At 54.2% G+C, this 21,598-nt stretch overlaps 1 protein-coding gene across 4 annotated transcripts; it reads left to right on the top strand.

Moving 5' to 3' along the window:
- The first annotated feature begins 546 nt into the window (after positions 1–546).
- GAL3ST1 (galactose-3-O-sulfotransferase 1) lies at positions 547–20,575 on the top strand. Of its 4 annotated transcripts, none has more exons than XM_054470332.2 (3): positions 547–729; positions 17,829–17,968; positions 19,122–20,575. In XM_054470332.2, the coding sequence occupies exons 2-3, from the start codon at positions 17,838–17,840 to the stop codon at positions 20,260–20,262; spliced, it is 1,272 nt and encodes a 423-aa protein (XP_054326307.2). In that variant the 5' UTR covers positions 547–729; positions 17,829–17,837; the 3' UTR covers positions 20,263–20,575. The 4 variants fall into 4 exon arrangements, with proteins under 4 accessions (XP_054326307.2, XP_054326304.2, XP_054326306.2 ...); XM_054470329.2 differs by having other exon boundaries at positions 604–729; positions 19,119–20,575; XM_054470331.2 differs by lacking the exon at positions 547–729 and adding an exon at positions 14,187–14,463.
- The last annotated feature ends 1,023 nt before the right edge of the window (positions 20,576–21,598 follow it).

Below are 21,598 nucleotides of genomic sequence, written 5' to 3'. Positions count from 1 at the left end.
TTCTGATGGCCCTGCTCAGCCCTCACTGGCACCCTAGAGAGTGACAGCTGAGACCTCCAAGTGGCAGGACCAGTTGGAGCTCAGTCTCTTGCTTGAGCTCCTTCCACTCCCATGAGTGCCAAAAATGTGTCGTCCCCAGTTGGCACTGACTAGAGCAAGAAGCCATATGATCCATTGGATCCTAAGGACCCCAGGACCCCCCAACCAAAGTTCAGCAATAGTCCGGCCGCCGCCTTTTTCCCAGAGCCCTGGCTCCCCTCCCCACCACCACCAAGCCTGGGCATCCTCAAGTCTTCTGGGCTGGGGGCTCCGTTGAGCCAGAGGGCCGGCGGCGGGACAATGGCCCCGTTGGCGCGTCCGAGACAAACGGGCCTTGTTGGGCCGGCGGCGGGGGCGCAGCGATGCGCCCCAGCGCGCTGAATGCGGCTTCTGTGCGTCTCGGGCGGGCGCAGAGGGGCCGGGATGGGGCGGGGAGGGGGCCGGCCCGGGGCGGGGAGGGGTCTGGGGTCCGGGGCGTCCATTGGCCCCGGCGCCGGAGGCTGGGCCAGGCTGGCGGCCGCACCTGGCCGGGAGCGGGTGCGGCGCTGCAGCAGCGGCGGGGGCGGGGGCATGGACCAGGTCTGGTGGAGCGTGGGGCCCGGCCGGGTGCGCCCCGCCGCCCAGTGAGCGCCCGGGCGGCGCGGCCCGGGCCGAGCCAGCCACGCTGAGGCGGAGGAGGACGGGGACAAGGTACGTCCCGGGCTCCAGCACCCACTGCCAGCTTGAGCCCTGCCTCAGTCTACTCCCTGGGGATACCGCCCACATTACGCTAACCCCCAAACTGGGACTGCGCGCCGGAGGAGGGGAATAGGAGTGCAGCACCGCTGTTCTAAGCGCTGGGTACCCCTGCCCACTGCCAGAGGGTGGCCTGGTGGGGGTCAGGGAGGGCGCAGGTTGGTGCCCTCCATGCCCTTGGTTTTTTCCCCTGTCCCCCAGCCCCCCTTCCAGGGCTTCCTAGTCCCTGAAGGTGGGATGGGTGGGGCAGAAGGCAGGCTGCTGGGGCTGGGCTGGAGCTGGGAGTGCGTTAATGATTAATCTTGGACACAGTGGCCAGAGCCCTAGGGGAGGAGGGGCAGAGATCTCCCCTGTCTCCATCAGCCCTTCCTAGAAAGGGGGTCAGAGCAGGAACCAGAGACCATAGTAAGGGATGGATCCCCTCTGCTGGGGGAAGGCCCTGGCCTGTACCCCAGAGGAAGCAAAGCCACCAAGGAGAGGTTTGGGAGAGTGGGACAAACCCTGGCATCCAGGAGTGGTCCTATAGGAAATCCTGCAGTTCCTGTTTCCTAGCCCAGTGCCCAGGAAGGGGGTCCAGCTTGGTCTGCCCCTTCGGTGCCAGGCCAGCATTTTGGTACCAGCACAGAGCACACTACAGACCGAGCCCTGCCCAATGGGAACTGCCCCTCCCAGCTGCCCAGAGCCAGAGAGGTGATGGGCATGTCTGGCTGCTGTAACCCACACCAGGGGGAAGGAAAGGGAGAGAAGGCAGCATGCCTGACACCTGATCCCCGGGCTGCCGCGGTGACAGGTGCATGAGAATCCTCCAGAGGGCAGAGAGGTGTGGAGGACTGTCTATTCCAGTTGGGAAAACCCAACCTCTTCCTTTACTGACGGGGTGACCTGAGGCCCAGAGAGGGTGAGGCTCATCCAGGCCCACACAGGGGGCACAGGAGGGCAGTCCTAGGCCAGAGCAGTCACTGTGTACACACTGTTCCTTGTCCTGTGAAGGAGGCATTGCCACCTATCCCCATTATCCAGAGGGGGATACTGAGGCTCAGGGAGATTCAATGACTTGTCCAAGGTCACATGGCTCAGAGGTAGCTGAGCTGACTCCAAATCATAGGAGTCTTGCCCTGGCCCCCATTTCAGGACCCCAGCCCAACCCATGACCTCTCTCTGCTCCTTTGGGGTCCTGTCTTCTTGGGTCTGCCTGGGCTGCCCCAAACCCTCAGCTCTGGACACCCCCCCTCGCCTCCCTGGCTCCCAGCTCCGCCTGACACTTCAGCGGGTGAGCAGGCTGCTACCCCGGGAGCAGAGACAACGAAGCCCTGTTCCCAGCTGCCACCTCAGCCTGCTTTATTCCCTGCTTGCTCAGGCAGATCCCTTCCTGGAGGAAGCTCCTTGTGGACAGAGAATGCCTGGTCCCCATGCATCCCCTTCCCTTAATGGGTCCGATGCCCTCTTGTCACCCAGCAAGGGAGGAGTGTGTCCCCCACAGCCCCTCCCACTGTGTTCTGAGGGACTGGATGTGCCACCCAGTGAAAGAGGCAATGATTAACCTGAGAGAATGATGCACAAATGGAATTCTGGGCCCGGCTGCAGGCTCCTGAAGGGCTCCTTGCTTCACTTGACTGGGTGAGGAATATGGATGAACCCTTTTAGGGGCTCCACCCGACTCCAAACAGGGCAGAGCAGGATGGAGCACAGATGCCCATGGGGGTCATCAGGCTGGGGACTGCTGGAATCTCCAGGTGAGGGGTGATGGTGGGAGGAAGTGGGGGCCCAGAGGATGCCTGCCTTCCCCCCTGCTAGTTCTGGCTCCTTGGATGGGGATGGTATCCTTCTAGAAGTCTGGACAGACAGAGCCCGCTTCCCCTACCAGGTGGGATCTAGCAGGATCACAATACAATCAGAGGAGCTAATGCTGAGTGTGTGAAGGGCTCTGTGTGCCTCACAGCAGGCCTGTGAAAGCGTCATAGTACCTGCCATTTTTTAGGAAACCAAGGCTCAGAGAGGAGAAGTCACTTGCCCAAGGTCACCCAGCTTAGGGGGTGGTGGAGCCAGCATTTGTTACCAGGGGAGTTTCCAGGAGTGGAGAGGTGGGTGTATGTATCTCCGGCATTGTGCATTGCAAGTGTCAATACCTTTTCACAAACCTTTATATTGTTACATAGTTTTAGGCAAATAAGCGCATAAGAATCCTTAAAAAATATTTCAGGCATGTTGTAAGGTACAGAGACTGATATTATCAACTCCTACATACTCAGCTCTGGGGTTCTCAGCATTTTTGGAGCTAGTGACAAAGTGACTGACTTCTCGGTGAAGCTGTGACTTGCAATGCCCCAGTTAGCGCTTCTCTAAGGCTACTCAAATCCCCGCTCAGGAAGCGGGGTGATTTACCCAGACAAGGCAGTGGAGCAGGAAGAGCTGTGGCCTTGCTCCTCATTTTGGCTTTGCCGAGTAGGCAAAAAAACTGAGCCTCAGTTTCCCCACACATCACATGGGGCTAGCAGAGGAGACTGGGAGTGTCTGTCAAGGTCACAGGCATGGATGCCCTTTGTTTTTGTTTTTGAGACGGAGTCTTGCTCTGTCGCCCAGGCCGGAGTGCGATGGTGCAATCTCGGCTCACTGCAAGCTCCGCCTCCCAGGTTCACACCATTCTCCTGCCTCAGCCTCCCGAGTAGCTGGGACTATAGGTGCCTGCCACCAAGCCTGGCTAATTTTTTTATAGTTTTAGTAGAGACGGGGTTTCACCGTGTTAGCTAGGATGGTCTCAATCTCCTGACATCGTGATCTGCCCGCCTCGGCCTCCCAAAGTGCTGGGATTACAGGCGTGAGCCACTGCGCCCAGCCGTGGATGCCCTTTGAAACAGCAGAGAGAGATGGCCCTGAAAGTTCAAAAAGTGCTTTCTGAATCATCAAAGAACATTACCCTCTCTCAACTGCCGGGCCGGCTACCACCTGCATCCACCCCTGCAGGCTAGGGCACAGCAGGGGCCAGATGTCTGGGCTGACATTTTGGAAGTGGTCCTCTGAGCCAGCGAGTTGGGATCCAGCTGAAATGCTCCAATGGGTGGTCTTCCCCCTCTCTGCTCCAGCACCCCATTCTAGAGGGGCTCAGATTGAGGAAGCTTCTGGGTGCTTGCAAGTCACTTCCCCAGTACCCCTGGATGGAGGGTTAACCTATCCTATCCGCCCATTCTGCTGTGCCACCCACACTTCCCAGCTCCTTCTCGGTCCCAGGCCCCTGTTGCCACTTCCTCACTTGGTGCACTGAGGTTCAGAGAGGGCAGAGTCTTGCCTCAGCCACACAGTGAGGAGAGGTGGAGCTCATCTTCCTCCAGCCAGGCTGCAGATTTTCAAAGTGGAAATATCTTTATTTATCTTTCCAAAGTAATATAAGCTGTTTTGTAAAGAGTGTGTGTGTGTGTGTGTGTGTGTGTGTGTGTGTATGTATCATCACAGAATCAAAATATGTTCCAGAAAGTGAATGGGCTTACTCCCCAGGGAGCTACAATTTATAACTGGGTGTCTTTCCAGACCCTTATACACATGTACAAATGTACAACTTTTCTCTACATGAATAAGTTTATTCCATAAACAGTGCATTCCAGGCTTAATATTAGGCAACTCTTTTTTTTTTTTTTTTTGAGACGGAGTTTCGCTCTTTTTGCCTAGGCTGGAGTGCAATGGCACGATATTGGCTCACTGCAACCTCTGCCTCCCGGGTTCAAGTGATTCTCCTGCCTCAGCCTGGGATTAAAGGCATGCACCACTATGCCCAGCTAATTTTTGTATTTTTAGTAGAGATGGGGTTTCTCCATGTTGTCGGGCTGGTCTCAAACTCCCGACCTCAGGTGATCCACCCGCCTTGGCCTCCCAAAGTGCTGGGATTACAGGCGTGAGCCACTGCACCCGGTCAGGTAACTCTTTTTTAATCTCTCCGAGCCACAGTTTCCTCAACTTCTAAATGGGGGTAAAGGCTCTGTGAGCACTGGAAGAAATGATACTGCAGTGGCCACTTTTACATGCTCATCTCAGATTGATTGTTAGATTATCTTTGAACCATATTCCTGCAGGTGGATTGCTGGGTCTGAGAACAGGCACACTCAGAACTGTAATAGCTGCTATCAAATCTGCACTATGAACACCATAGGGAGAGTTGTTTTGCTCCACTCTTAAAAGCTCCTTCCATATCCTGATGGGATTCCCCTCCAGCTACAGAAAGCAGTCCTGGGATACCCTCACCCCACCACCTTCTCTGCCAGAGCCCTGTTCCTGTACGTGCATATGAGCAAACAGCATGGATGTTCCTCAGTCGGTGAATGGCTTTTGTTTCTTGAGGTTTGTTTTTTTAAGATGAGGTCTTGCACTGTTGCCCAGGCTTGGAGTGCAGTGGTACGTTCATACCTCACTGTAACCTCGAACTCCTGGGTTCAAGGGGTCCTCTTGCCTCAGCCTCCTGAGTAGCTGGGGCTACAGGCGTGCACCGCCACACAGGGCTAATTTTTAAATTTTTTATACAGATGGGGTCTCACTATGTTGTCTAGGCTGGTCTCGAACTCCTGGGCTCAAGCAATCTGCTTGTCTTGGCCTCCCCAAAATGCTGGGTGGTGCACGCCACCATGCCCGGCCGGGGAATGGTTTATGGGGGAATAGCGGTGCTGCAGACTCTGATACAGCCCTAGCTGCCCTCTTTTGTCTCCTTAGGGAGCTCTTCTTCACCCTGCTCCGTAAGCACAGGCTCCCTGTCCTTCCTCACCCTTCCCTTGGTGACTCTACTTACCCCTATGGCCTCAATTCCCACTTCGGTGCCCAGCTCCCCACCTACCTCTTTCCCTTCCCCAAGACCCCCCTCTTTGCTCCTACTGCTCTTCAGGCATTCTATGATCATCCCAAACATCCCTCAGACTCAGCATGTTCTAAACAGAACCTGACACCACCTGCTTCACCCAGCATTCAACCTGGCCCTCTCTCAGCCTCCCAGACTCAGGGACTAGCTCTACCTCCAGCCAGCCGGTCACCCAACAGCAACTCTTCCCCCCTCTCCTCCACACCCTGCCGCCAACAGAATGCTACCTTTGCGTGGTCTACAGACAGCTCTGGTACTTCCCCAGCCTTCTTCTTGTTCCAGGTCACACCTGCACAGCTGTAACAACTACTATGGAGGTCGGCCTGCTCCTCCCTCTCCTTCCGCATCCCTACAGTTCATTTCTTACCCATTAGCCCAATGGGAATCCCATCTGCTCCCTCCTCTGCTGAAGACCCTCCTATGGGTCTCTCCCTACAGCCCACAGGATCTAGGCGAGACTCAGTAGCATACTTCCTGTTTTTTTTTTTTTTGAGATGGAGTCTCACTCTGTTGCCCAGGCTGGAGTGCAGTGGCGCGATCTCTGCTGCAAACTCTGCCTCCCAGGTTCGAGTGATTCTCCTGCCTCAGCCTCCCGAGTAGCTGGGATTACATGTGCCTGCCATCACGCCCGGCTAATTTCTGTATTTTTAGTACAGACGGGGTTTCACCATGTTGGCCAGGCTGGTCTCGGACCCCTAACCTCAGGTGATCTGCCTGCCTCGGCCTCCCAAAGTGCTGGGATTACAGGTGTGAGCCACTGCGCCTGGCCCCTGCATGTCCCTCTTAACCCTGCCCTAGTTTCTGGCTGTCTCTGGAGTCCCTGCCCTGCCCACCCAGCCTATGACACGCACACACGCCAAACACTCCAGCCAGGTGGAATGTTTGTTTCTCAGTTGCCCTGGGCCTTCGCATTTGCTTTTCTCTCTGTGTGGCTCATTCTAGGGTAACAGGCATATTAGTTAATGCTAGCTGCTGTAACAGACAAACCTGAAGTTCTAAAAGGCGTAATACAGTTCTCGTTTTCTTGAAATCCAGTCAGTGTCTGGTGGGTGGAGATGCAAAGACCTAGGCTCCTCCCAGCTCCGCCCATGCCCAGATCCTTGAAGACCGCCCTGTTCATCCAGTAAATGGGAAAGGAGACCACAGAAAAGGTCCACCCACTTAACCTCATCAGCTGGCATTCTGTTCACATCTCATTGGCCAGGACCCAGTTATGTGAGGACACTGAACTGCAAGGCGCATGGGAAATATAGTCTAGCTGTGCTGCCATGGAGAAAGGGGGACTGTCTTTGGAAATTGGAGACCACACAACAGCTTCTGCCACCAGACGCCCCTACCCCAGGAAGCCTTCCCGATACCGCTCTCCCCTCCCCAAGGCTGGATCAGGTGTTTTCTTCATGCTTCTGCAAGCCTCAAACAATCCGTTGTCCATCACTGCCCTCGCCTCACAGCTATGTGTTCCTGTGTCTCCCCAGTTAGGACCGTGAGCCCCGAGTTCTCTGCACTGGGTTATCATGAACTCTAGTCCTGGAGTGCAGGTGCCCAGTAAATATCTGTGGGATGGATCAATTTAAAACTATCATGGGCCGGGTGTGGTGGCTCGTGTGTGTAATCCCGGCACTTTGGGAGGCCGAAGCAGGTGGATCACTTGAGGTCAGGAGTTTGAGACCAGCCTGCCCAAGATGGTGAAACCCTGTCTCTACTAAAAATACAAAATTAGCCGGGTGTGGTGGCGGGTGCCTGTAATCCCAGCTACTTGGAAGGCTGAGGCAGGAGAATTGCTTGAACCCAGAGGGTGGAGGTTGCAGTGGGCCGAGATTGCCCCAATGCACTCCAGCATGGGTGACAAGAGTGAAACTCTGTCTCAAACAACAACAAAAAACAACCAAACAAAAAACTATCATGGCTGCAAGATGTCTACAATTTATTGGTAGGTGGGAAAAAAGCAACTTAACAAAATATGTCCCCAAAGAAGCACGTGCATCTGGGCTCCATGGCTCACACCTGTAATCCCAGCACTTGGGGAGGCTGAGGCGGGAGGGCCACTTGAGCCCAGGAGTTCAAGACCAGCCTGGACAACATAGCAAGACGCCATCTCTACAAAAAATCAAAATACAAAAATTAGCCGGGTGTGGTGGTGCGTACCTGTAGTCCCAGCTACCCGAGAGGCTGAGGTGGAAGGGTCTCTTGAGCCCAGGAGTTTGAGGCTGCAGTGAGTCATGATCATGCCACTGTACTCCAGCCTGGGTGACAGAGCAAGACCCTGTGTCAAAAAAACAAAAACAGTTTCCATTCCATCATCTATGTAAATATATGGCCAGAAATCCTGTGATGGTGATGATGTCTGGGGCTGGGGTTCTTTTAATCATCGTCTTTATACTCTTCTGTATTGTTTGAATTTTTTTTTCAGTATACTGCTTTTATCATTGAAAAAGTTTTTGCTGGGCACCGTGGTGCATGCCTGTAATCCCAGCTACTTGGGTGGCTGAGGCAGGAGAATTGCTTGAACCCAAGGGGCAGAGGTTGCAATGAGCCAAGATCTTGCCACTGCTCTCCAGCCTGGGCAACAGAGTGAGACTCTGTCTCAAAAAAAATAAAATAAAATAAAAATTTCCTGGGGGTGGGGGTAGAGAACCAGCCAAAGATGCTGTCATCGGCTGGGCACGGTGGCTCACGCCTGTAATCCCAGCACTTTGGGAGGCTGAGGTGGGCGGATCATGAGGTCAGGAGATCGAGACCATCCTGGCTAACACGGTGAAACGCTGTCTCTATTAAAAATACAAAAAATTAGCCGGGCATGGTGGCAGGCGCCTGTAGTCCCAGCTACTCAGAAGGCTGAGGCAGGAGAATAACATGAACCCGGGAGGCGGAATTTGCAGTGAGCCAAGATGGCGCCACTGCACTCCAGCCTGGGTGACAGAGCGAGACTCTGTCTCAAGAAAAAAAAAAAAAGATGTTATCATCAATACTCTGGGAAGAGACCCCTCTGGCAGGGCTGGAAGCACAGGTCTACCATCAGCGCTCCCTACTCTGGAAATCTTTGCTTCCCTTGGCTAGTTGCTCACCTCCTCAGCCACGATCTCACTTCTTGTTCAAGAGCCTGCACTTCACTCTCACCTAGATGAAGTTCTCACCCCTCTATAAAACGGAGGTGATAACAAGAGCTCCCCAGAGAGGACTATGAGGCTGCATGATGCATGACAGGTCCCAAGCACAGAAGTGGACCATGTTGGGTTCAGAGTCCACGCTAATAAACTACAGCCCCTGCGGTTTGATGCCCGCTCCGCCCTGACTCACCCTCAGAAAGCTGTCTTCATTCTAGCTCAGCTCAAAAGGCCGAAGGTCAATGGGATGTTAGGCTGGATAAAACAACTCCATACCATGTCCCAAACCTGGTTCCGGCACCTAGAGAGAAGGCGACTCTGGGTCTGCGTTGTGGCAGTTTAAGCTCTGGTGTTTCGTGGGTGCTTGGGGGCTGCTCCCAGACTGGTGAGGCTTTGAGGGAAAGGGGGACTCAGAGCAAGTGAGGATGCCTGCTGTTCCCTGGGAGGGGTTGGCAGCTGCTTAGCCTATGAAAGTGCTTAGTGTGGGATGAATGACCGTCACAATAATGATCATTATTAATTGATGGTGGCACCTGGGTCCCTAAATGGTGACACCTGCCTGGTCCATGATGGGGTTCTAGGCAGCATTGCTGAAGGGAGGATGGAGGAGGCATTTCTGGGCACAAGGAGACCCTCTGCCCATGGGCAAAGCTGAGACAACTGACATGAACCTAAGATTCAAGTGCCTGAACTGAGTCCTAGGGTTCCTGGGGCTTAGGGCCAGGGCACCTAGAACTGCCTTTTTCTGCCAAGGCCTTGGGGAGGATCTGCATCTCCAATCAGCCCAAATCCTGCAGAGCTGGTCAAATATCTGGGTATCACCATTCCTTACCCAGGGATAGAGGCAGGACACCCTCTCTGATGAACAATTTAGAGCTCAGGAAGTGAAATCTTGCCAGACTCATCTTCTGAGCCCTGGTCAGATGCTCTGCCTCCTGGAAGCCTTCCAGGCTGAGTTAGTTGTTCATTCTTCTGGGTTCCCACAGATTTTAGATAAACCTTGGTGCCTGGTTGTGTCTCAGCATCTTTAAGCCCTGGAGTTTGGCAAGTCTGCATATGTACTCCAGCTTTGTCTGCTCTCTGCTGCTGTGTGACCTTGGGCGGTGACATTACCTCTCTAAGCTTTGGTTTCTTTACCAGGAGGGTAGACTAAGAGAGGTTCTTGATGCATCAGCTGTGAGACTTAAATGAAATGCAATAGGTGGGGCAATGAACCATCTTGCACCCCAGCCCACCTGCGCCTCCCTGTCCCTCACTCAGCCTTAGAGCCTGTTCTAGGCTCTCTGCAGTCTTCTGCGGTTGCTGTGTCCTTGGCCCAAGGATACCTGGAATCTTTCTGTGCCCTTGGATGAAAGAGCTGCTTGCTTGTTGGGGTCCAGAGAGAGGTGAGGACCGGCCAGGGCTGTCCAGTGGAGGCAGAAGGCCAGGGCAACACCTGCAGGGTACTGGGGTGTGCCACCTGCTATCCCCAGGAAGAGAACTCATGAATATTCACACCACTGGAGTGGGAGGGAGCCAGCCAGCTTGCTGCTGGGTGTCATTGGAGCATTCCTGTCTCCCAGTGACCGCAGAGGCAGCCTGGGAGTTGGACGTGGCTCAGGCAGTGGGTGGAAAGGGGCAGCCAGCCACAGCCTGAGGTGAGTGTTTCTTTTGCTCCGCCACAGGGGTTACAGGGAAAGTAGGATACCCTGAGACCTGCCTGGTGGTGATGCTCTAAGCCAGAAGGTTTACCATCCTGGGCTGAGTTTCCCTGTGTGCATGATGTGGGGTAATAAGTCCTGTTTCTCCTTCGTTCCCTGGAGGCTATCGGTTCAGCTAAACAGGAGGATGGCTAGGCCTGGCCTGCTGCCAGCTGTCTGCACTGATGCAGCCCAGTGTGATGGGCATAATCTAGAAGGGCAGGAATAGATGGAGTGGCCTGGTGACGGGGGGACCGTCCATCCTGAGTGCCTGTGGTTGTCACTACTATGGGTGGAGGAGGTGGGAGACCCAGGTTCTAGTCCCGTCTCTGCTGCTGCTGGGCTGTGTAACCCCGAAGGTATCCTTGCCCTCTCTGAGGCTGAGCCTCCCTGACTCTTTTTCTTCTGGCCCTGAGGCTAGGAGGCTCTGGCTACATTGAGATCATCCCTGGACTTGGGACCCTCAGCTGCCTGCAAGCCTCCATTGTGGGCCAGTGGGCACACATTTTGATGGGGCTGTGGCTGGGACCCTGGGAACGCAATGATGGTAATGATGATAACAATGATGGCAGGCCCTGCTGAGTGACTGTCTGCTCTGCACCAGCCTCGGGCTGGGTGCTTTCCCTGTGGAATGCAGAGGATCTGCACAGCACCCTGTGATGGAGGGTCAGCTGGTACAGGTTGAGTATCTCTTATCTGAAATGCTTGGGACCAGAAGTGTTTCGGATTTCAGATTTTTCAGATTTTGGAATATATGCGTATATGTAATGAGATATCTTGGAGATGGAACCCAAGTCTAAACATTTATGTTTAGAAAGAATTTATGTTTCTTTCCTTCTTTCTTGTTGATTTTATTGTCTAAGCTTTTTTTTTTTTTTTGACATGGAGTCTCGCTCTGTCGCCCAGGCTGGAGTGCAGTGGCGCGATCTCGGCTCGCTGCAAGCTCCGCCTCCTGGGTTCACGCTGTTCTCCTGCCTCAGCCTCCTGAGTAGCTGGGACTACAGGCGCCTGCCACCACACCTGGCTAATTTTTTGTGTATTTTTAGTAGAGACGGGGTTTCACTGTGTTAGCCAGGATGGTCTCGATCTCCTGACCTCGTGATCCACTCACCTCGGCCTCCCAAAGAGCTGGGATTACAGGCGTGAGCCACCGTGCCCGGCCTAATTTTAATTTTTTTGAGATAGGGTCTTGCTCTGTGGCCCAGGCTGGAGTTTAGTGGCACGATCATGGCTCACTGCAGCCTCAACCTCCCGGGTTCAGGTGATCCTTCCACCTCAGCCTCCCCAGTAGCTGGGACTGCAGGCATGCACCACCATGCCTGGCTAATTTTTGTATTTTTTGTAAAGATGAGGTCTTGCCATGTTGGTCAGGCTGGCCTCAAACTCCTGAGCTCAAGTGATCCTCCTGCCTCTGTCTTTCAAAGTGCTGGAATTACAGGCATGAGCCACCACACCCCACCTTCATGTATGTTTCTTATACACATAGCCTCAAGGTAGTTTTATTTTTCCCTTCAGGACGCTAAATAAACTGTGTGTTGTGCACCTGCGCTTTGACTGAGATCTGTCACGTGAGGTCAGGTATGGAATTTTCCACTTGTGGTGTCATGTAGGCATTCAAAAAGTTTTGGATTTAGGGACATTTCAGATTTCAGATTTTTATTTTTATTATTTTTTTATCCATTTATTTATTTATTTTTGAGAAAGAGTCTCACTCTGTCACCCAGGCTGGAGTGCAATGGTGCAATCTCAGCTCACTGCAACCTCTGCCTCCCGAGTTCAAGCAATTCTCCTGCCTCAGCCTCCCAAGTAGTTGGGACTACAGGCACCTGCCACCACACCCGGCTAATTTTTTGTATCTTTAGTAGAGACGGCATTTCAGCATGTTGGCCAGTCTGGTCTTGAACTCCTGACCTCGTGATCTGCCCGTCTCGGCCTCCCAAAGTGCTGGGATTACACCGCGCCCGGCCCATGGGAGCTTTTACATGCATGTGCCTCACATGTATTACTTTCGTCTGTAGGTCTCCTACACAGGATCTCTCCTGTGTCTCAGTGAGGTGTTGTCTGCCTGGACCATGTCCTCATCCACATTCTCTGCACAGGCTCTATAGCCCTGGCCACATTCTGCCCTGAGGGTCATGGGAAGTCATTCATCACACATTCACCAGGTGCCAGGCTCGGGGAGCTCAGGGATGAGTCACCAGTAGGCTTGCCTGCAGCGGGGCACGGAAGGGACCTCACCTCTGGCACGCCAGTGAACCAAGGCTGGGTCAGGGTCAATGGTGATGATAATAATTAATATGTGTTGATCACCTCCTGGGTACGTGCATTATCTCAGTCTCACAGCCTTAGGGAAAGGCATGGTGGCTTATGCCCAGCACTTTGGGAGGTGGAGGTGGGAGGATCACTTGAGGCCAGGAACTCAAGATCAGCCTGCAACTTAGTGAGAGCCCCCATCTCTACAGAAAATTAAAAACTTAGCTGGGCATGGGTGGTATGCACTTGAGAGGCCGAGGCAGGAAATTCACTCGAGGCCAGGTGTTTGAGACCAGCCTGGGCAGTAGAGTGAGACCCCCATCTCTACAAAAATTTTTTTTAAAAGTAGCCAGGCATGGTGGTGCACGCCTGTAGTCCTAGCTATTCAGGAGGCCGAGGCAAGAGGATCCACTGAGCCCAGGATTTCAAGGCTGCAATGAGCTATGATCCTGCCACTTCACTTCAGCCTGGGTGATGGAGCAAGATCCTGTCTTTTTAAAAAAATTATCTCGTAGCCTAGTGACTGTTCTCCCTCAAGCCAGGCTCCTGGCTGCCAGCTAGCTCCTCTCCCAACCTCAGTCTGCCCAGGGGCTCTGCCTGTAATTACAGAGGGCTCTGTGTGCCTTGATCTTGCTGTTGTGTGTCCATTGCACACACGAAGAGACTGAGGCTCAGGGAGGGTGAGGTTCATAGCTTCATGCCTAAGTTTACAGTGGCCAGGCAGGAAGGGCACAACCAGCCTTGGACCCCTCAGGTGGCTGGCACAGGAGGGACGGACACCAGGGCCCCCTCTGCTTCCCCTCCCCTTATCCTGGCCACAGGCTCAGCCCACAGAGACCGGACCCTGCTGTGCTCCCAGGATAGAGCTTCCTGTCCAACCTCACATCCCCCACTTTCTGCGATGCAACTTTCCCTCCTTCCTTTCCCTGGGCTTGGGACAGGGATTAGGACACACTGGGCAGGGGCTGCCATGGACAAAGCAGGAAGCAGCACATTGGAGTTCCATAGACCCAGGCTCTAATTCCAGCCCTGCCCCCCTTTTGCTGAATGACCCTGGACAAGTTGTCACCTCCTGGAACCTCACCTTTCCCATCTACCAAATGGGGGTGACAGCAGGGCGGGGGGTGGAGTGGTATCCACTAACTGGTTGCTGAGCAGGGTCAGTTAGATGCTCTGGAGAGGCAGGCCCCTGCCCTGGGCCTGGCTCCTAACAGGGGCTCAAAAGTAACACTAGGAGGGATGGCCCAAGGTTCAGCGGCTGGCAGCACCCAGCACGTGTGGCAGGGCCCTGGTAAGCTTTGAGAAATAGCAAATGGGGGCCAGGCTCAGTGGCTCACGCCTGTAATCCCAGCACTTTGGAAGGCTGAGGCGGGTGGATCGCTTGAAGTCAGGAGTTTGAGACCAGCCTGGCCAACATGGTGAAACCCTGGCTCTACTAAAATGCAAAAATTACTTGAGTGTGGTGGGGGGCACCTGTAGTCCCAGCTACTCGAGAGGCTGAGGCAGGAGAATCACTTGAACCCAGGAGGCGGAGGTTGTAGTGAGCCGAGGTCGCACCGCTGCACTCCAGCCTGGGCAACATAGGGAGACTCCGTCTCAAAAACAAACAAACAAAAGAGCAAATGGGAGAATGAAACCAGTGAGTGAATGAGTGAATGAGTGAACCAGTAATGGGGTTGGGGGGAGTGGAGGAACTGTCCTGGGCGGGGCCAGGTGGAGCCTGATTGGCCGGGCAGGGAGGCTGGTCTGCCCCCTGCTGCTGGGCCTGAACCTCAGCGCCTCCACTGTTGCAGCCTCCCTGATTCCAGAAGGTACCTTGGTGAGTGGGGCTGCTGGGGCCGGGGTGGTTCCTTGGGATTTCCAGAGGGCAAGCCACAGGAATCCTAACCCTTCCTCATCTTAAAGTCAGAAAAACTGAGGCCCAGAGTTTTGGACTATGATCTGGTCCACGACTCTGCCCTGTTTTCTGCTGGGTGGCTGAGAAGTGGGAGGCTGACAGGGGTGCTTGAGGCTGAGGTAGGTTTGTGCTTTGTGGGCGGCCCAGCCCCCACTCCTTTTGGGGTTGAAGGCAGGCCCCCCGGGCCTCAGGAGGGGTACAGCTAACACTCTAAGTGATGACTATGTGCTGGTTACTTCGCTTAGAAAAGTTCTCCAGAGAACAGCTAGGGGCGCCTCTAGCTTTCCCATTTTACAGATGAGAAACTGAGACTCCATGAGGGTTCTTGGCTTGTCTGAAATCACAGTGCTGGATTGAAACACAGGCTTGAGGGTCCCAGAGCCTGAGGTTGGTGCTGGGGCCCCTCCATGGCTGCCGGATTTATTCCGCTTTGCAAGCTTTCTGATTTGTTACTTAAATGTGTTAAGTAACAAATTAACTAACACATTTGTTAACGTGTTGACAATTATTGCCTTTTTTTGAGATGGGGCCTCACTCTGGTCACCCAGGCTGAAGTGCAGTGGCACGACCTTGGCTCACGGTAACCTCTGCCAACCTCTGCCCCCCAGGCTCAAGCAATCCTCCCACCTCAGCATAACTTTTCCAGGGCATAGTGTGTGCGACCCTCCCCCAGGGGGGGCTGACTCCAGGGACAGTGGTGATACTGCCATGCATGTAGTTATTAGCACATGTGACTTTTCCTGGCCTCAGGGGCCCAGGGCGCAGCGCAGTGTGAACCAGGACAGGAGTGGAAAGTTTGGGACAAGAGTAGAAAGTTTGGGGACCTGGTTTTGCAGCTAAGGGGAGGTGGGAAGGCCCTCCAAGCCGCAGCTCTCTCCTGGACTCCAGTTCCTCAGCCTGAACTGCCCCCGTTACAGTCCACGTCTCAGTCCCCTGCTGATAGGGTTGCCACGCTTAGATCATCCCCCAAAACAAACAAATAACAACAGGCTGGGCACAGTGGCTCATGCCTATAATCCCAGCACTTTGGGAGGCTGAGGTGGGAGGACTGCTTGAGTCCAGGAGTTCAGTACCAGCCTGGGCATCTCAAAAATAATAATATAAAATAAATATTAAAAATATATAAAAATAGGCCAGGCGCGGTGGCTCACGCCTGTAATCCCAGCACTTTGGGAGGCCAAGGTGGGCAGATCACGAGGTCAGGAGATCAAGACGATCCTGGCCAACATGGTGAAACTCCATCTCTACTAAAAATACAAAAATTATCTGGGTGTGGTGGCATGTGCCTGTAATCCCAGCTACTCGGGAGGCTGAGGCAGGAGAATCGCTTGAACCAGGGAGTCAAAGTTTGCAGTGCGCCGAGATTGCACCACAGCACTCCAGCCTGGCGACAGAGCGAGACTCCGTCTCAAAAAAATAAAATAAACATATAAAAATGAAAAATAAAATAAGGAAATAACAACAAAACCTACAGGACATCTAGTTAAGTTTGAAGTTTGAATATTTTTTTTTTTTTGACACAGAGTCTTACTCTGTCATCCAGGCTGGAGTGCAGTGGCACTGTCTTGGCTCACTGCAACCTCTACCTCCTGGGTTCAAGCGATTCTTCTGCCTTAGCCTCCTGAGTAACTGGGACTATAGGCATAGGCACATGCCACCACACCCAGATACTTTTTGTATTTTTAGTAGAGATGGAATTTCACCACATTGGTCAGGCTTGTCTCAAACTCCTGACCTCAGGTGAGCCACCCTCCTCGGCCTCCCAAAGTGCTAGGATTACAGGCGTGAGCCACTGCACCCAGCCTTGGAATAATTTTTAGTATAACTATGTCTCATGCAATATTTGGAATATACTTATACTGTAAAAAATTGTATTCATTGTTTATCTGAAATTTGAATTTAACTGGGCAACCCTACCAGCTGGCTTTGGAAAGGGGGTGGGTGTGTGAGCAGAGGCCTGGCCAGATGTGTCACCTGAGCCGCCTTCCTCCCAGCCGTGAGCCTCAGTTTCTCCATCAGCCACCCTACAGACTCCAGGGGCACAAGAGCCAGTGAGGAGAGAAGAGCCCTGGCCTCTTACTGGGCACCTCACCTGTACCACTGTGGGGTGGGTGGCACAGGGGACAGGTAGGGCTGGCTGTGCCTTCTGAAAGGTGAAGGATTCGGGCCCCAGAGAGCCCTTGGCCTTCCCTGTAGACAGCCCTGGCCCAGGCCTGGGGGAGGGGGGAGGCCCAGGGCACGGGGAGAGGGTCTTCTTTTCCTTCTTATTTATTTGTTTGTTTATTTGAGACAGGGTCTCACTGTGTCATCCAGAGCTGGAGTGCAGCGGCACAGTCATGGCTCACTGGAACTCAGGCTCAAGCAATCCTCCCGCCTCAGCCTTCCAAGTAACTAGGACTACAGGCATGTGCCACCACGCCTGGTGAATTTTTTTAAATTTTGTTTTGTAGAGATAGGGTCTCACCATATGCCCAGGCTGGTCTTGAACTCCTGGCTCAAGCAGTCCGCCTGCCTCATCCTCCCAAAGTGCTGGGATGACAGGTGTGAGCCACTGTGCCCAGCCTTTTTCCTTTTGCCTTAGAAAAGTGTTTCATGGTTGGGCGCGATGGTTCACATCTGTCATCCCAGCAATTTGGGAGGCCAAGGTGGGCAGATTGCTTGAGCCCAGGAGTTCGAGACCAGCCTGGGCAACGTGGCGAAACTGTGTCTCTATTTTTAAAAAATTAAAATATAAAAAAGGAAATAATTTCATTATGATGCCCTAAAAGGTATAAAAAATAAGATAACTTCAAGATCTGGGAGAATTTGAAGTAAAATTGAAGAATGTTCTAAATATATATTTTTATAAAAAATACAAGAAAAAGAAACAGAAGAAAAAATAAGATAACTAAAAAATAAGGTAATAAGTATTAGTCGTCTTATTTTTTCCTGTTTCTTTTCCTTTTATTTCTTATCAGCCAGCTTAAAAATTAAAAGGAGTGGAAAGTTTGGGGCCCTGGTTCTGCTACCTGGTTCATTTTAATTTTTAAATTTTAACCTTCTCCCTGCCCCATTCCCCAACCTCTCTTTGAGTTGCTTCACCTACCGTCTCTGTCTGCAACCCTGGGGCTGTCTCTTTCCAGGTGGTTGTCAGTCTATCTCTCCAGTGTCTCTCTGTCCCTGTCTGGACCCTGCTGGGGGGCCACAGAGCAGGCAAAGGCAGGGCTCAGCTGCCAGGCCTGGGCAGCCTTGGGGGCTCCCTGGGGCCAGCTTCCTGACACTTGCCCCACTCTGTGCTGCCCCTGCAGGTGTCTGAGATGCCGCCACCACAGAAGAAGCCCTGGGAGTCCATGGCTAAGGGGCTGGTGCTGGGCGCGCTCTTCACCAGTTTCCTGCTGCTGGTATACTCCTATGCCGTGCCCCCGCTGCACGCTGGCCTGGCCTCCACGTGAGTGGCCCAGCTGGGCAGATGATGGGTGTAGGTGGGGGAAGGATGGCATCCCACCCATGGGGCCCTGTAATTACCACAGGGCCTGCCCCAGTGATCTTGGGCAGCCACCCTGCACCATGCTGTGCCAGACAGAAATTCCACTGACGGCAGAGGTCGCTGTGTAACTCTGAGCCTTGGTGTGCCCATCTGTGAAGTGGGGATAAAAACAGAGCCTTTCGGCTGGGCACGGCAATTCACACCTGTAATCCTAGCACTTTGGGAGGCCCAGGCGGGCAGATCGTCTGAGGTCAGGAGTTTGAGACCAGTCTGGCCAACATGGTGAAACCCCATCTCTACTAAAAATACAAAAATTAGCTGGGCGTGGTGGTGTGTGTCTGTAATCCCAGCTACTTGGGAGTCTGAGGCAGGAGAATTGCTTGAACCTGGAAAGCAGAAGTTGCAGTGAGCCGAGATGGCACCACTGCACCCCAGGCTGGGCGAACGGAGTGAGACTGTCTCAAAACAAAAAGAAAAACAAAAAAAAACCAGAGCCTTCCTCATAGAGCATGAGAATCAGGTAACACTGTCTGTACAGGGCTCAGATTCGCATCATCTGAGATGCCAACGGGGCCCTGGTGGGGGCGACCTGTCCATGGGCATGGATTCAAACGCGTCGGTCTGACTCCAGGCCCAGCTCCTGAGAACCAGGCTCTCCAGTTTCCTCATGGGGCTGCTCTGCACAGACCCAGCACAGCCTGTAGCTGGTGCAATACCAGTGGTTGGTGATATTAACTTGACACAGAGGAAACTGCAAATTTCTGCAAAAATTGACCATGTTTGTCCTATAAAATGGCAATTTCATGTGGCCCAAGCTGATACTGATTCATGGTACATGCAACACAGTGGCCATGAATGAGAGGAGAGCCTGTGTGCCTCATCTCACAACACCGTGAAGAGGGCCTGTTATCCTCCCCATTTCACAGAAGAGGAACATGAGGCTAGAGAGGCCAAACCACCCGCGCAGGCACCCAGCCTGGACTCAGGCCCCACAGGTCCCACTATCCCAGCTCCTTTGCCACCACTGTTCCCAATAATCTCCCTCTCTAGCTACCAGAGTCCTGAGGGCCCCAGCACCCCCCTGAGGCTCTCCCCACCTCTCTGTCCCCAGCAGGACCCCGGAGGCCGCAGCGTCCTGCTCTCCACCTGCGCTCGAGCCAGAGGCAGTGATCCGGGCCAACGGCTCGGCGGGGGAGTGCCAGCCGCGGCGCAACATCGTGTTCTTGAAGACGCACAAGACGGCCAGCAGCACCCTGCTCAACATCCTGTTCCGCTTCGGCCAGAAGCACCGGCTCAAGTTCGCCTTCCCTAACGGCCGCAATGACTTCGACTACCCGACCTTCTTCGCCCGCAGCCTGGTGCGGGACTATCGGCCCGGGGCCTGCTTCAACATCATCTGCAACCACATGCGCTTCCACTACGACGAGGTGCGTGGCCTGGTGCCGCCCAACGCCATCTTCATCACGGTGCTCCGCGACCCCGCCCGCCTGTTCGAGTCCTCCTTCCACTACTTCGGGCCGGTGGTGCCCCTCACGTGGAAGCTCTCGGCCGGCGACAAGCTGGCCGAGTTCCTGCAAGACCCGGATCGCTACTACGACCCCAACGGCTTCAATGCCCACTACCTCCGAAACCTGCTCTTCTTCGACCTGGGCTATGACAACAGCCTGGACCCCAGCAGCCCGCAGGTGCAGGAGCACATCCTGGAGGTGGAGCGTCGCTTCCACCTGGTGCTCCTTCAAGAGTACTTCGACGAGTCGCTGGTGCTGCTGAAGGACCTGCTGTGCTGGGAGCTGGAGGATGTGCTCTATTTCAAGCTCAACGCCCGCCGCGACTCGCCCGTGCCGCGGCTCTCCGGGGAGCTGTACGGGCGCGCCACCGCCTGGAACATGCTGGACTCCCACCTCTACCGCCACTTCAACGCCAGCTTCTGGCGCAAGGTGGAGGCCTTCGGGCGGGAGCGCATGGCCCGCGAGGTGGCCGCCCTGCGCCGTGCCAACGAGCGCATGCGGACCATCTGCATCGACGGGGGCCATGCCGTGGACGCCGCCGCCATCCAGGACGAGGCCATGCAGCCCTGGCAGCCGCTGGGCACCAAGTCCATCCTGGGCTACAACCTCAAGAAGAGCATCGGGCAGCGGCACGCGCAGCTCTGCCGGCGCATGCTCACGCCCGAGATCCAGTACCTGATGGACCTCGGCGCCAACCTGTGGGTCACCAAGCTCTGGAAGTTCATTCGCGATTTCCTGCGGTGGTGACGTCCCACCGCCCAGCGGCTTGCCTGCCTGCTCGCTCCCTGCGGAGGGGCTGAGCAGGACGCCGCTGGTGCTGGCCGCCCCCAGCCCCCTCCTGGTGCCACCTCAGACCCCGGGGTGAGGGGGGGCTCCCTGGGGGAACGCAGCCAGCCAAGACTGGGCCCATGCACAGAGAGGGCCTAACCGAGATCAGTATTTAACTAATTATACCAGTTTTTATTAAACCCCTTTCCCTCCCCGAAAAAGATTGTTCTATTTCTGCCTCCCCTTAAAGGGGAGACCTCAGAAGTAAAGGAATTTGTTGTGTTTTTGTTAATCAGCCTCAGTGGTGGTGACTTGGGGTGGGGATTGGGGTGGGGGGAACCCAAGAGACCACAGTGGTGCCTGGGTGAGTCTGTGGGCAGAGCCCAATGGGGTGGCAGGGATTTGATGTGTTATTTGCTATGTGCTATAGTCCTATGTGGTTCAGGGACTCCCATGAGCTACCAAGGCCTGGAAAAGCGCGTGTGTATGTGTGCGCTTGTGTGCACGTGTGTGCGTGTGTGCATGTGTGTGTGATCATCCTAAGGAGTACAACAGAGTACAACAGTTACTCACTCTGACTGTGTGCCTGGCACTAGGCTAAAGGGCATTATTTCAACCCATCTTCACCTGGGGTTGTTTGTCCCCATCAGCGACCTGGGGACTGTTATTGTCTCATGCTAGAGAGAACAAATGGTGCTCAGAGAGGGAAAATCACTTTACCAAGATCACACAGCAAGTGGTAGGACTAGAGCAGGGGGCTGGGCAGGTAGACGGTGTGGCCGGATCAGAATAGAGACAGAGAGAGAGGGAGAGGGAGGAAGAGACAGGCAGGTGGCAGGGGTGGGGCCACTCAGTAGGGCATTGGCAACAGGCCCTGGGCCCAGGCTAAGGGCTTCTTGCACAGACTTCATTAATCCTCACAATAACTGAGGTCGTTATAATTACCGTCCCATTTTACAGATGTGGGAATGGACATTTGGACAGGGGAAGGGATTTGCCCGAGGTCATGTTGCAGGACGTATCAGACCAGGGACTCAAACCATCTCCCAGGGACCCCAAACCCTTCCCATCTCCAGTGCCTGTCTCTCCCCTCCTCCACCCTCTCCCTCCATCCCTACTGGTCCCTGGCTCCTAGCCTGCCTCACCCTGTCTCTACCTGCCCCTCCTACTTCTGCCCCCCATCCCAGGCCACCTCCCACACCTGCCTGTACGCTGCCCCAACAAAAGCCCTGGGCTTCCCCGCTCCACCGTGAGATTCCATTCAATTAATCCAAAAAAAATTTGGTATCCACCAAATCCCTGTTGTGCCCCCCAG

Source organism: Pongo pygmaeus, chromosome 23, assembly GCF_028885625.2.
Source record: "Pongo pygmaeus isolate AG05252 chromosome 23, NHGRI_mPonPyg2-v2.0_pri, whole genome shotgun sequence".
Lineage (NCBI taxonomy): Eukaryota > Metazoa > Chordata > Mammalia > Primates > Hominidae > Pongo > Pongo pygmaeus.
This window is presented reverse-complemented; position numbering and strand designations above follow the sequence as displayed.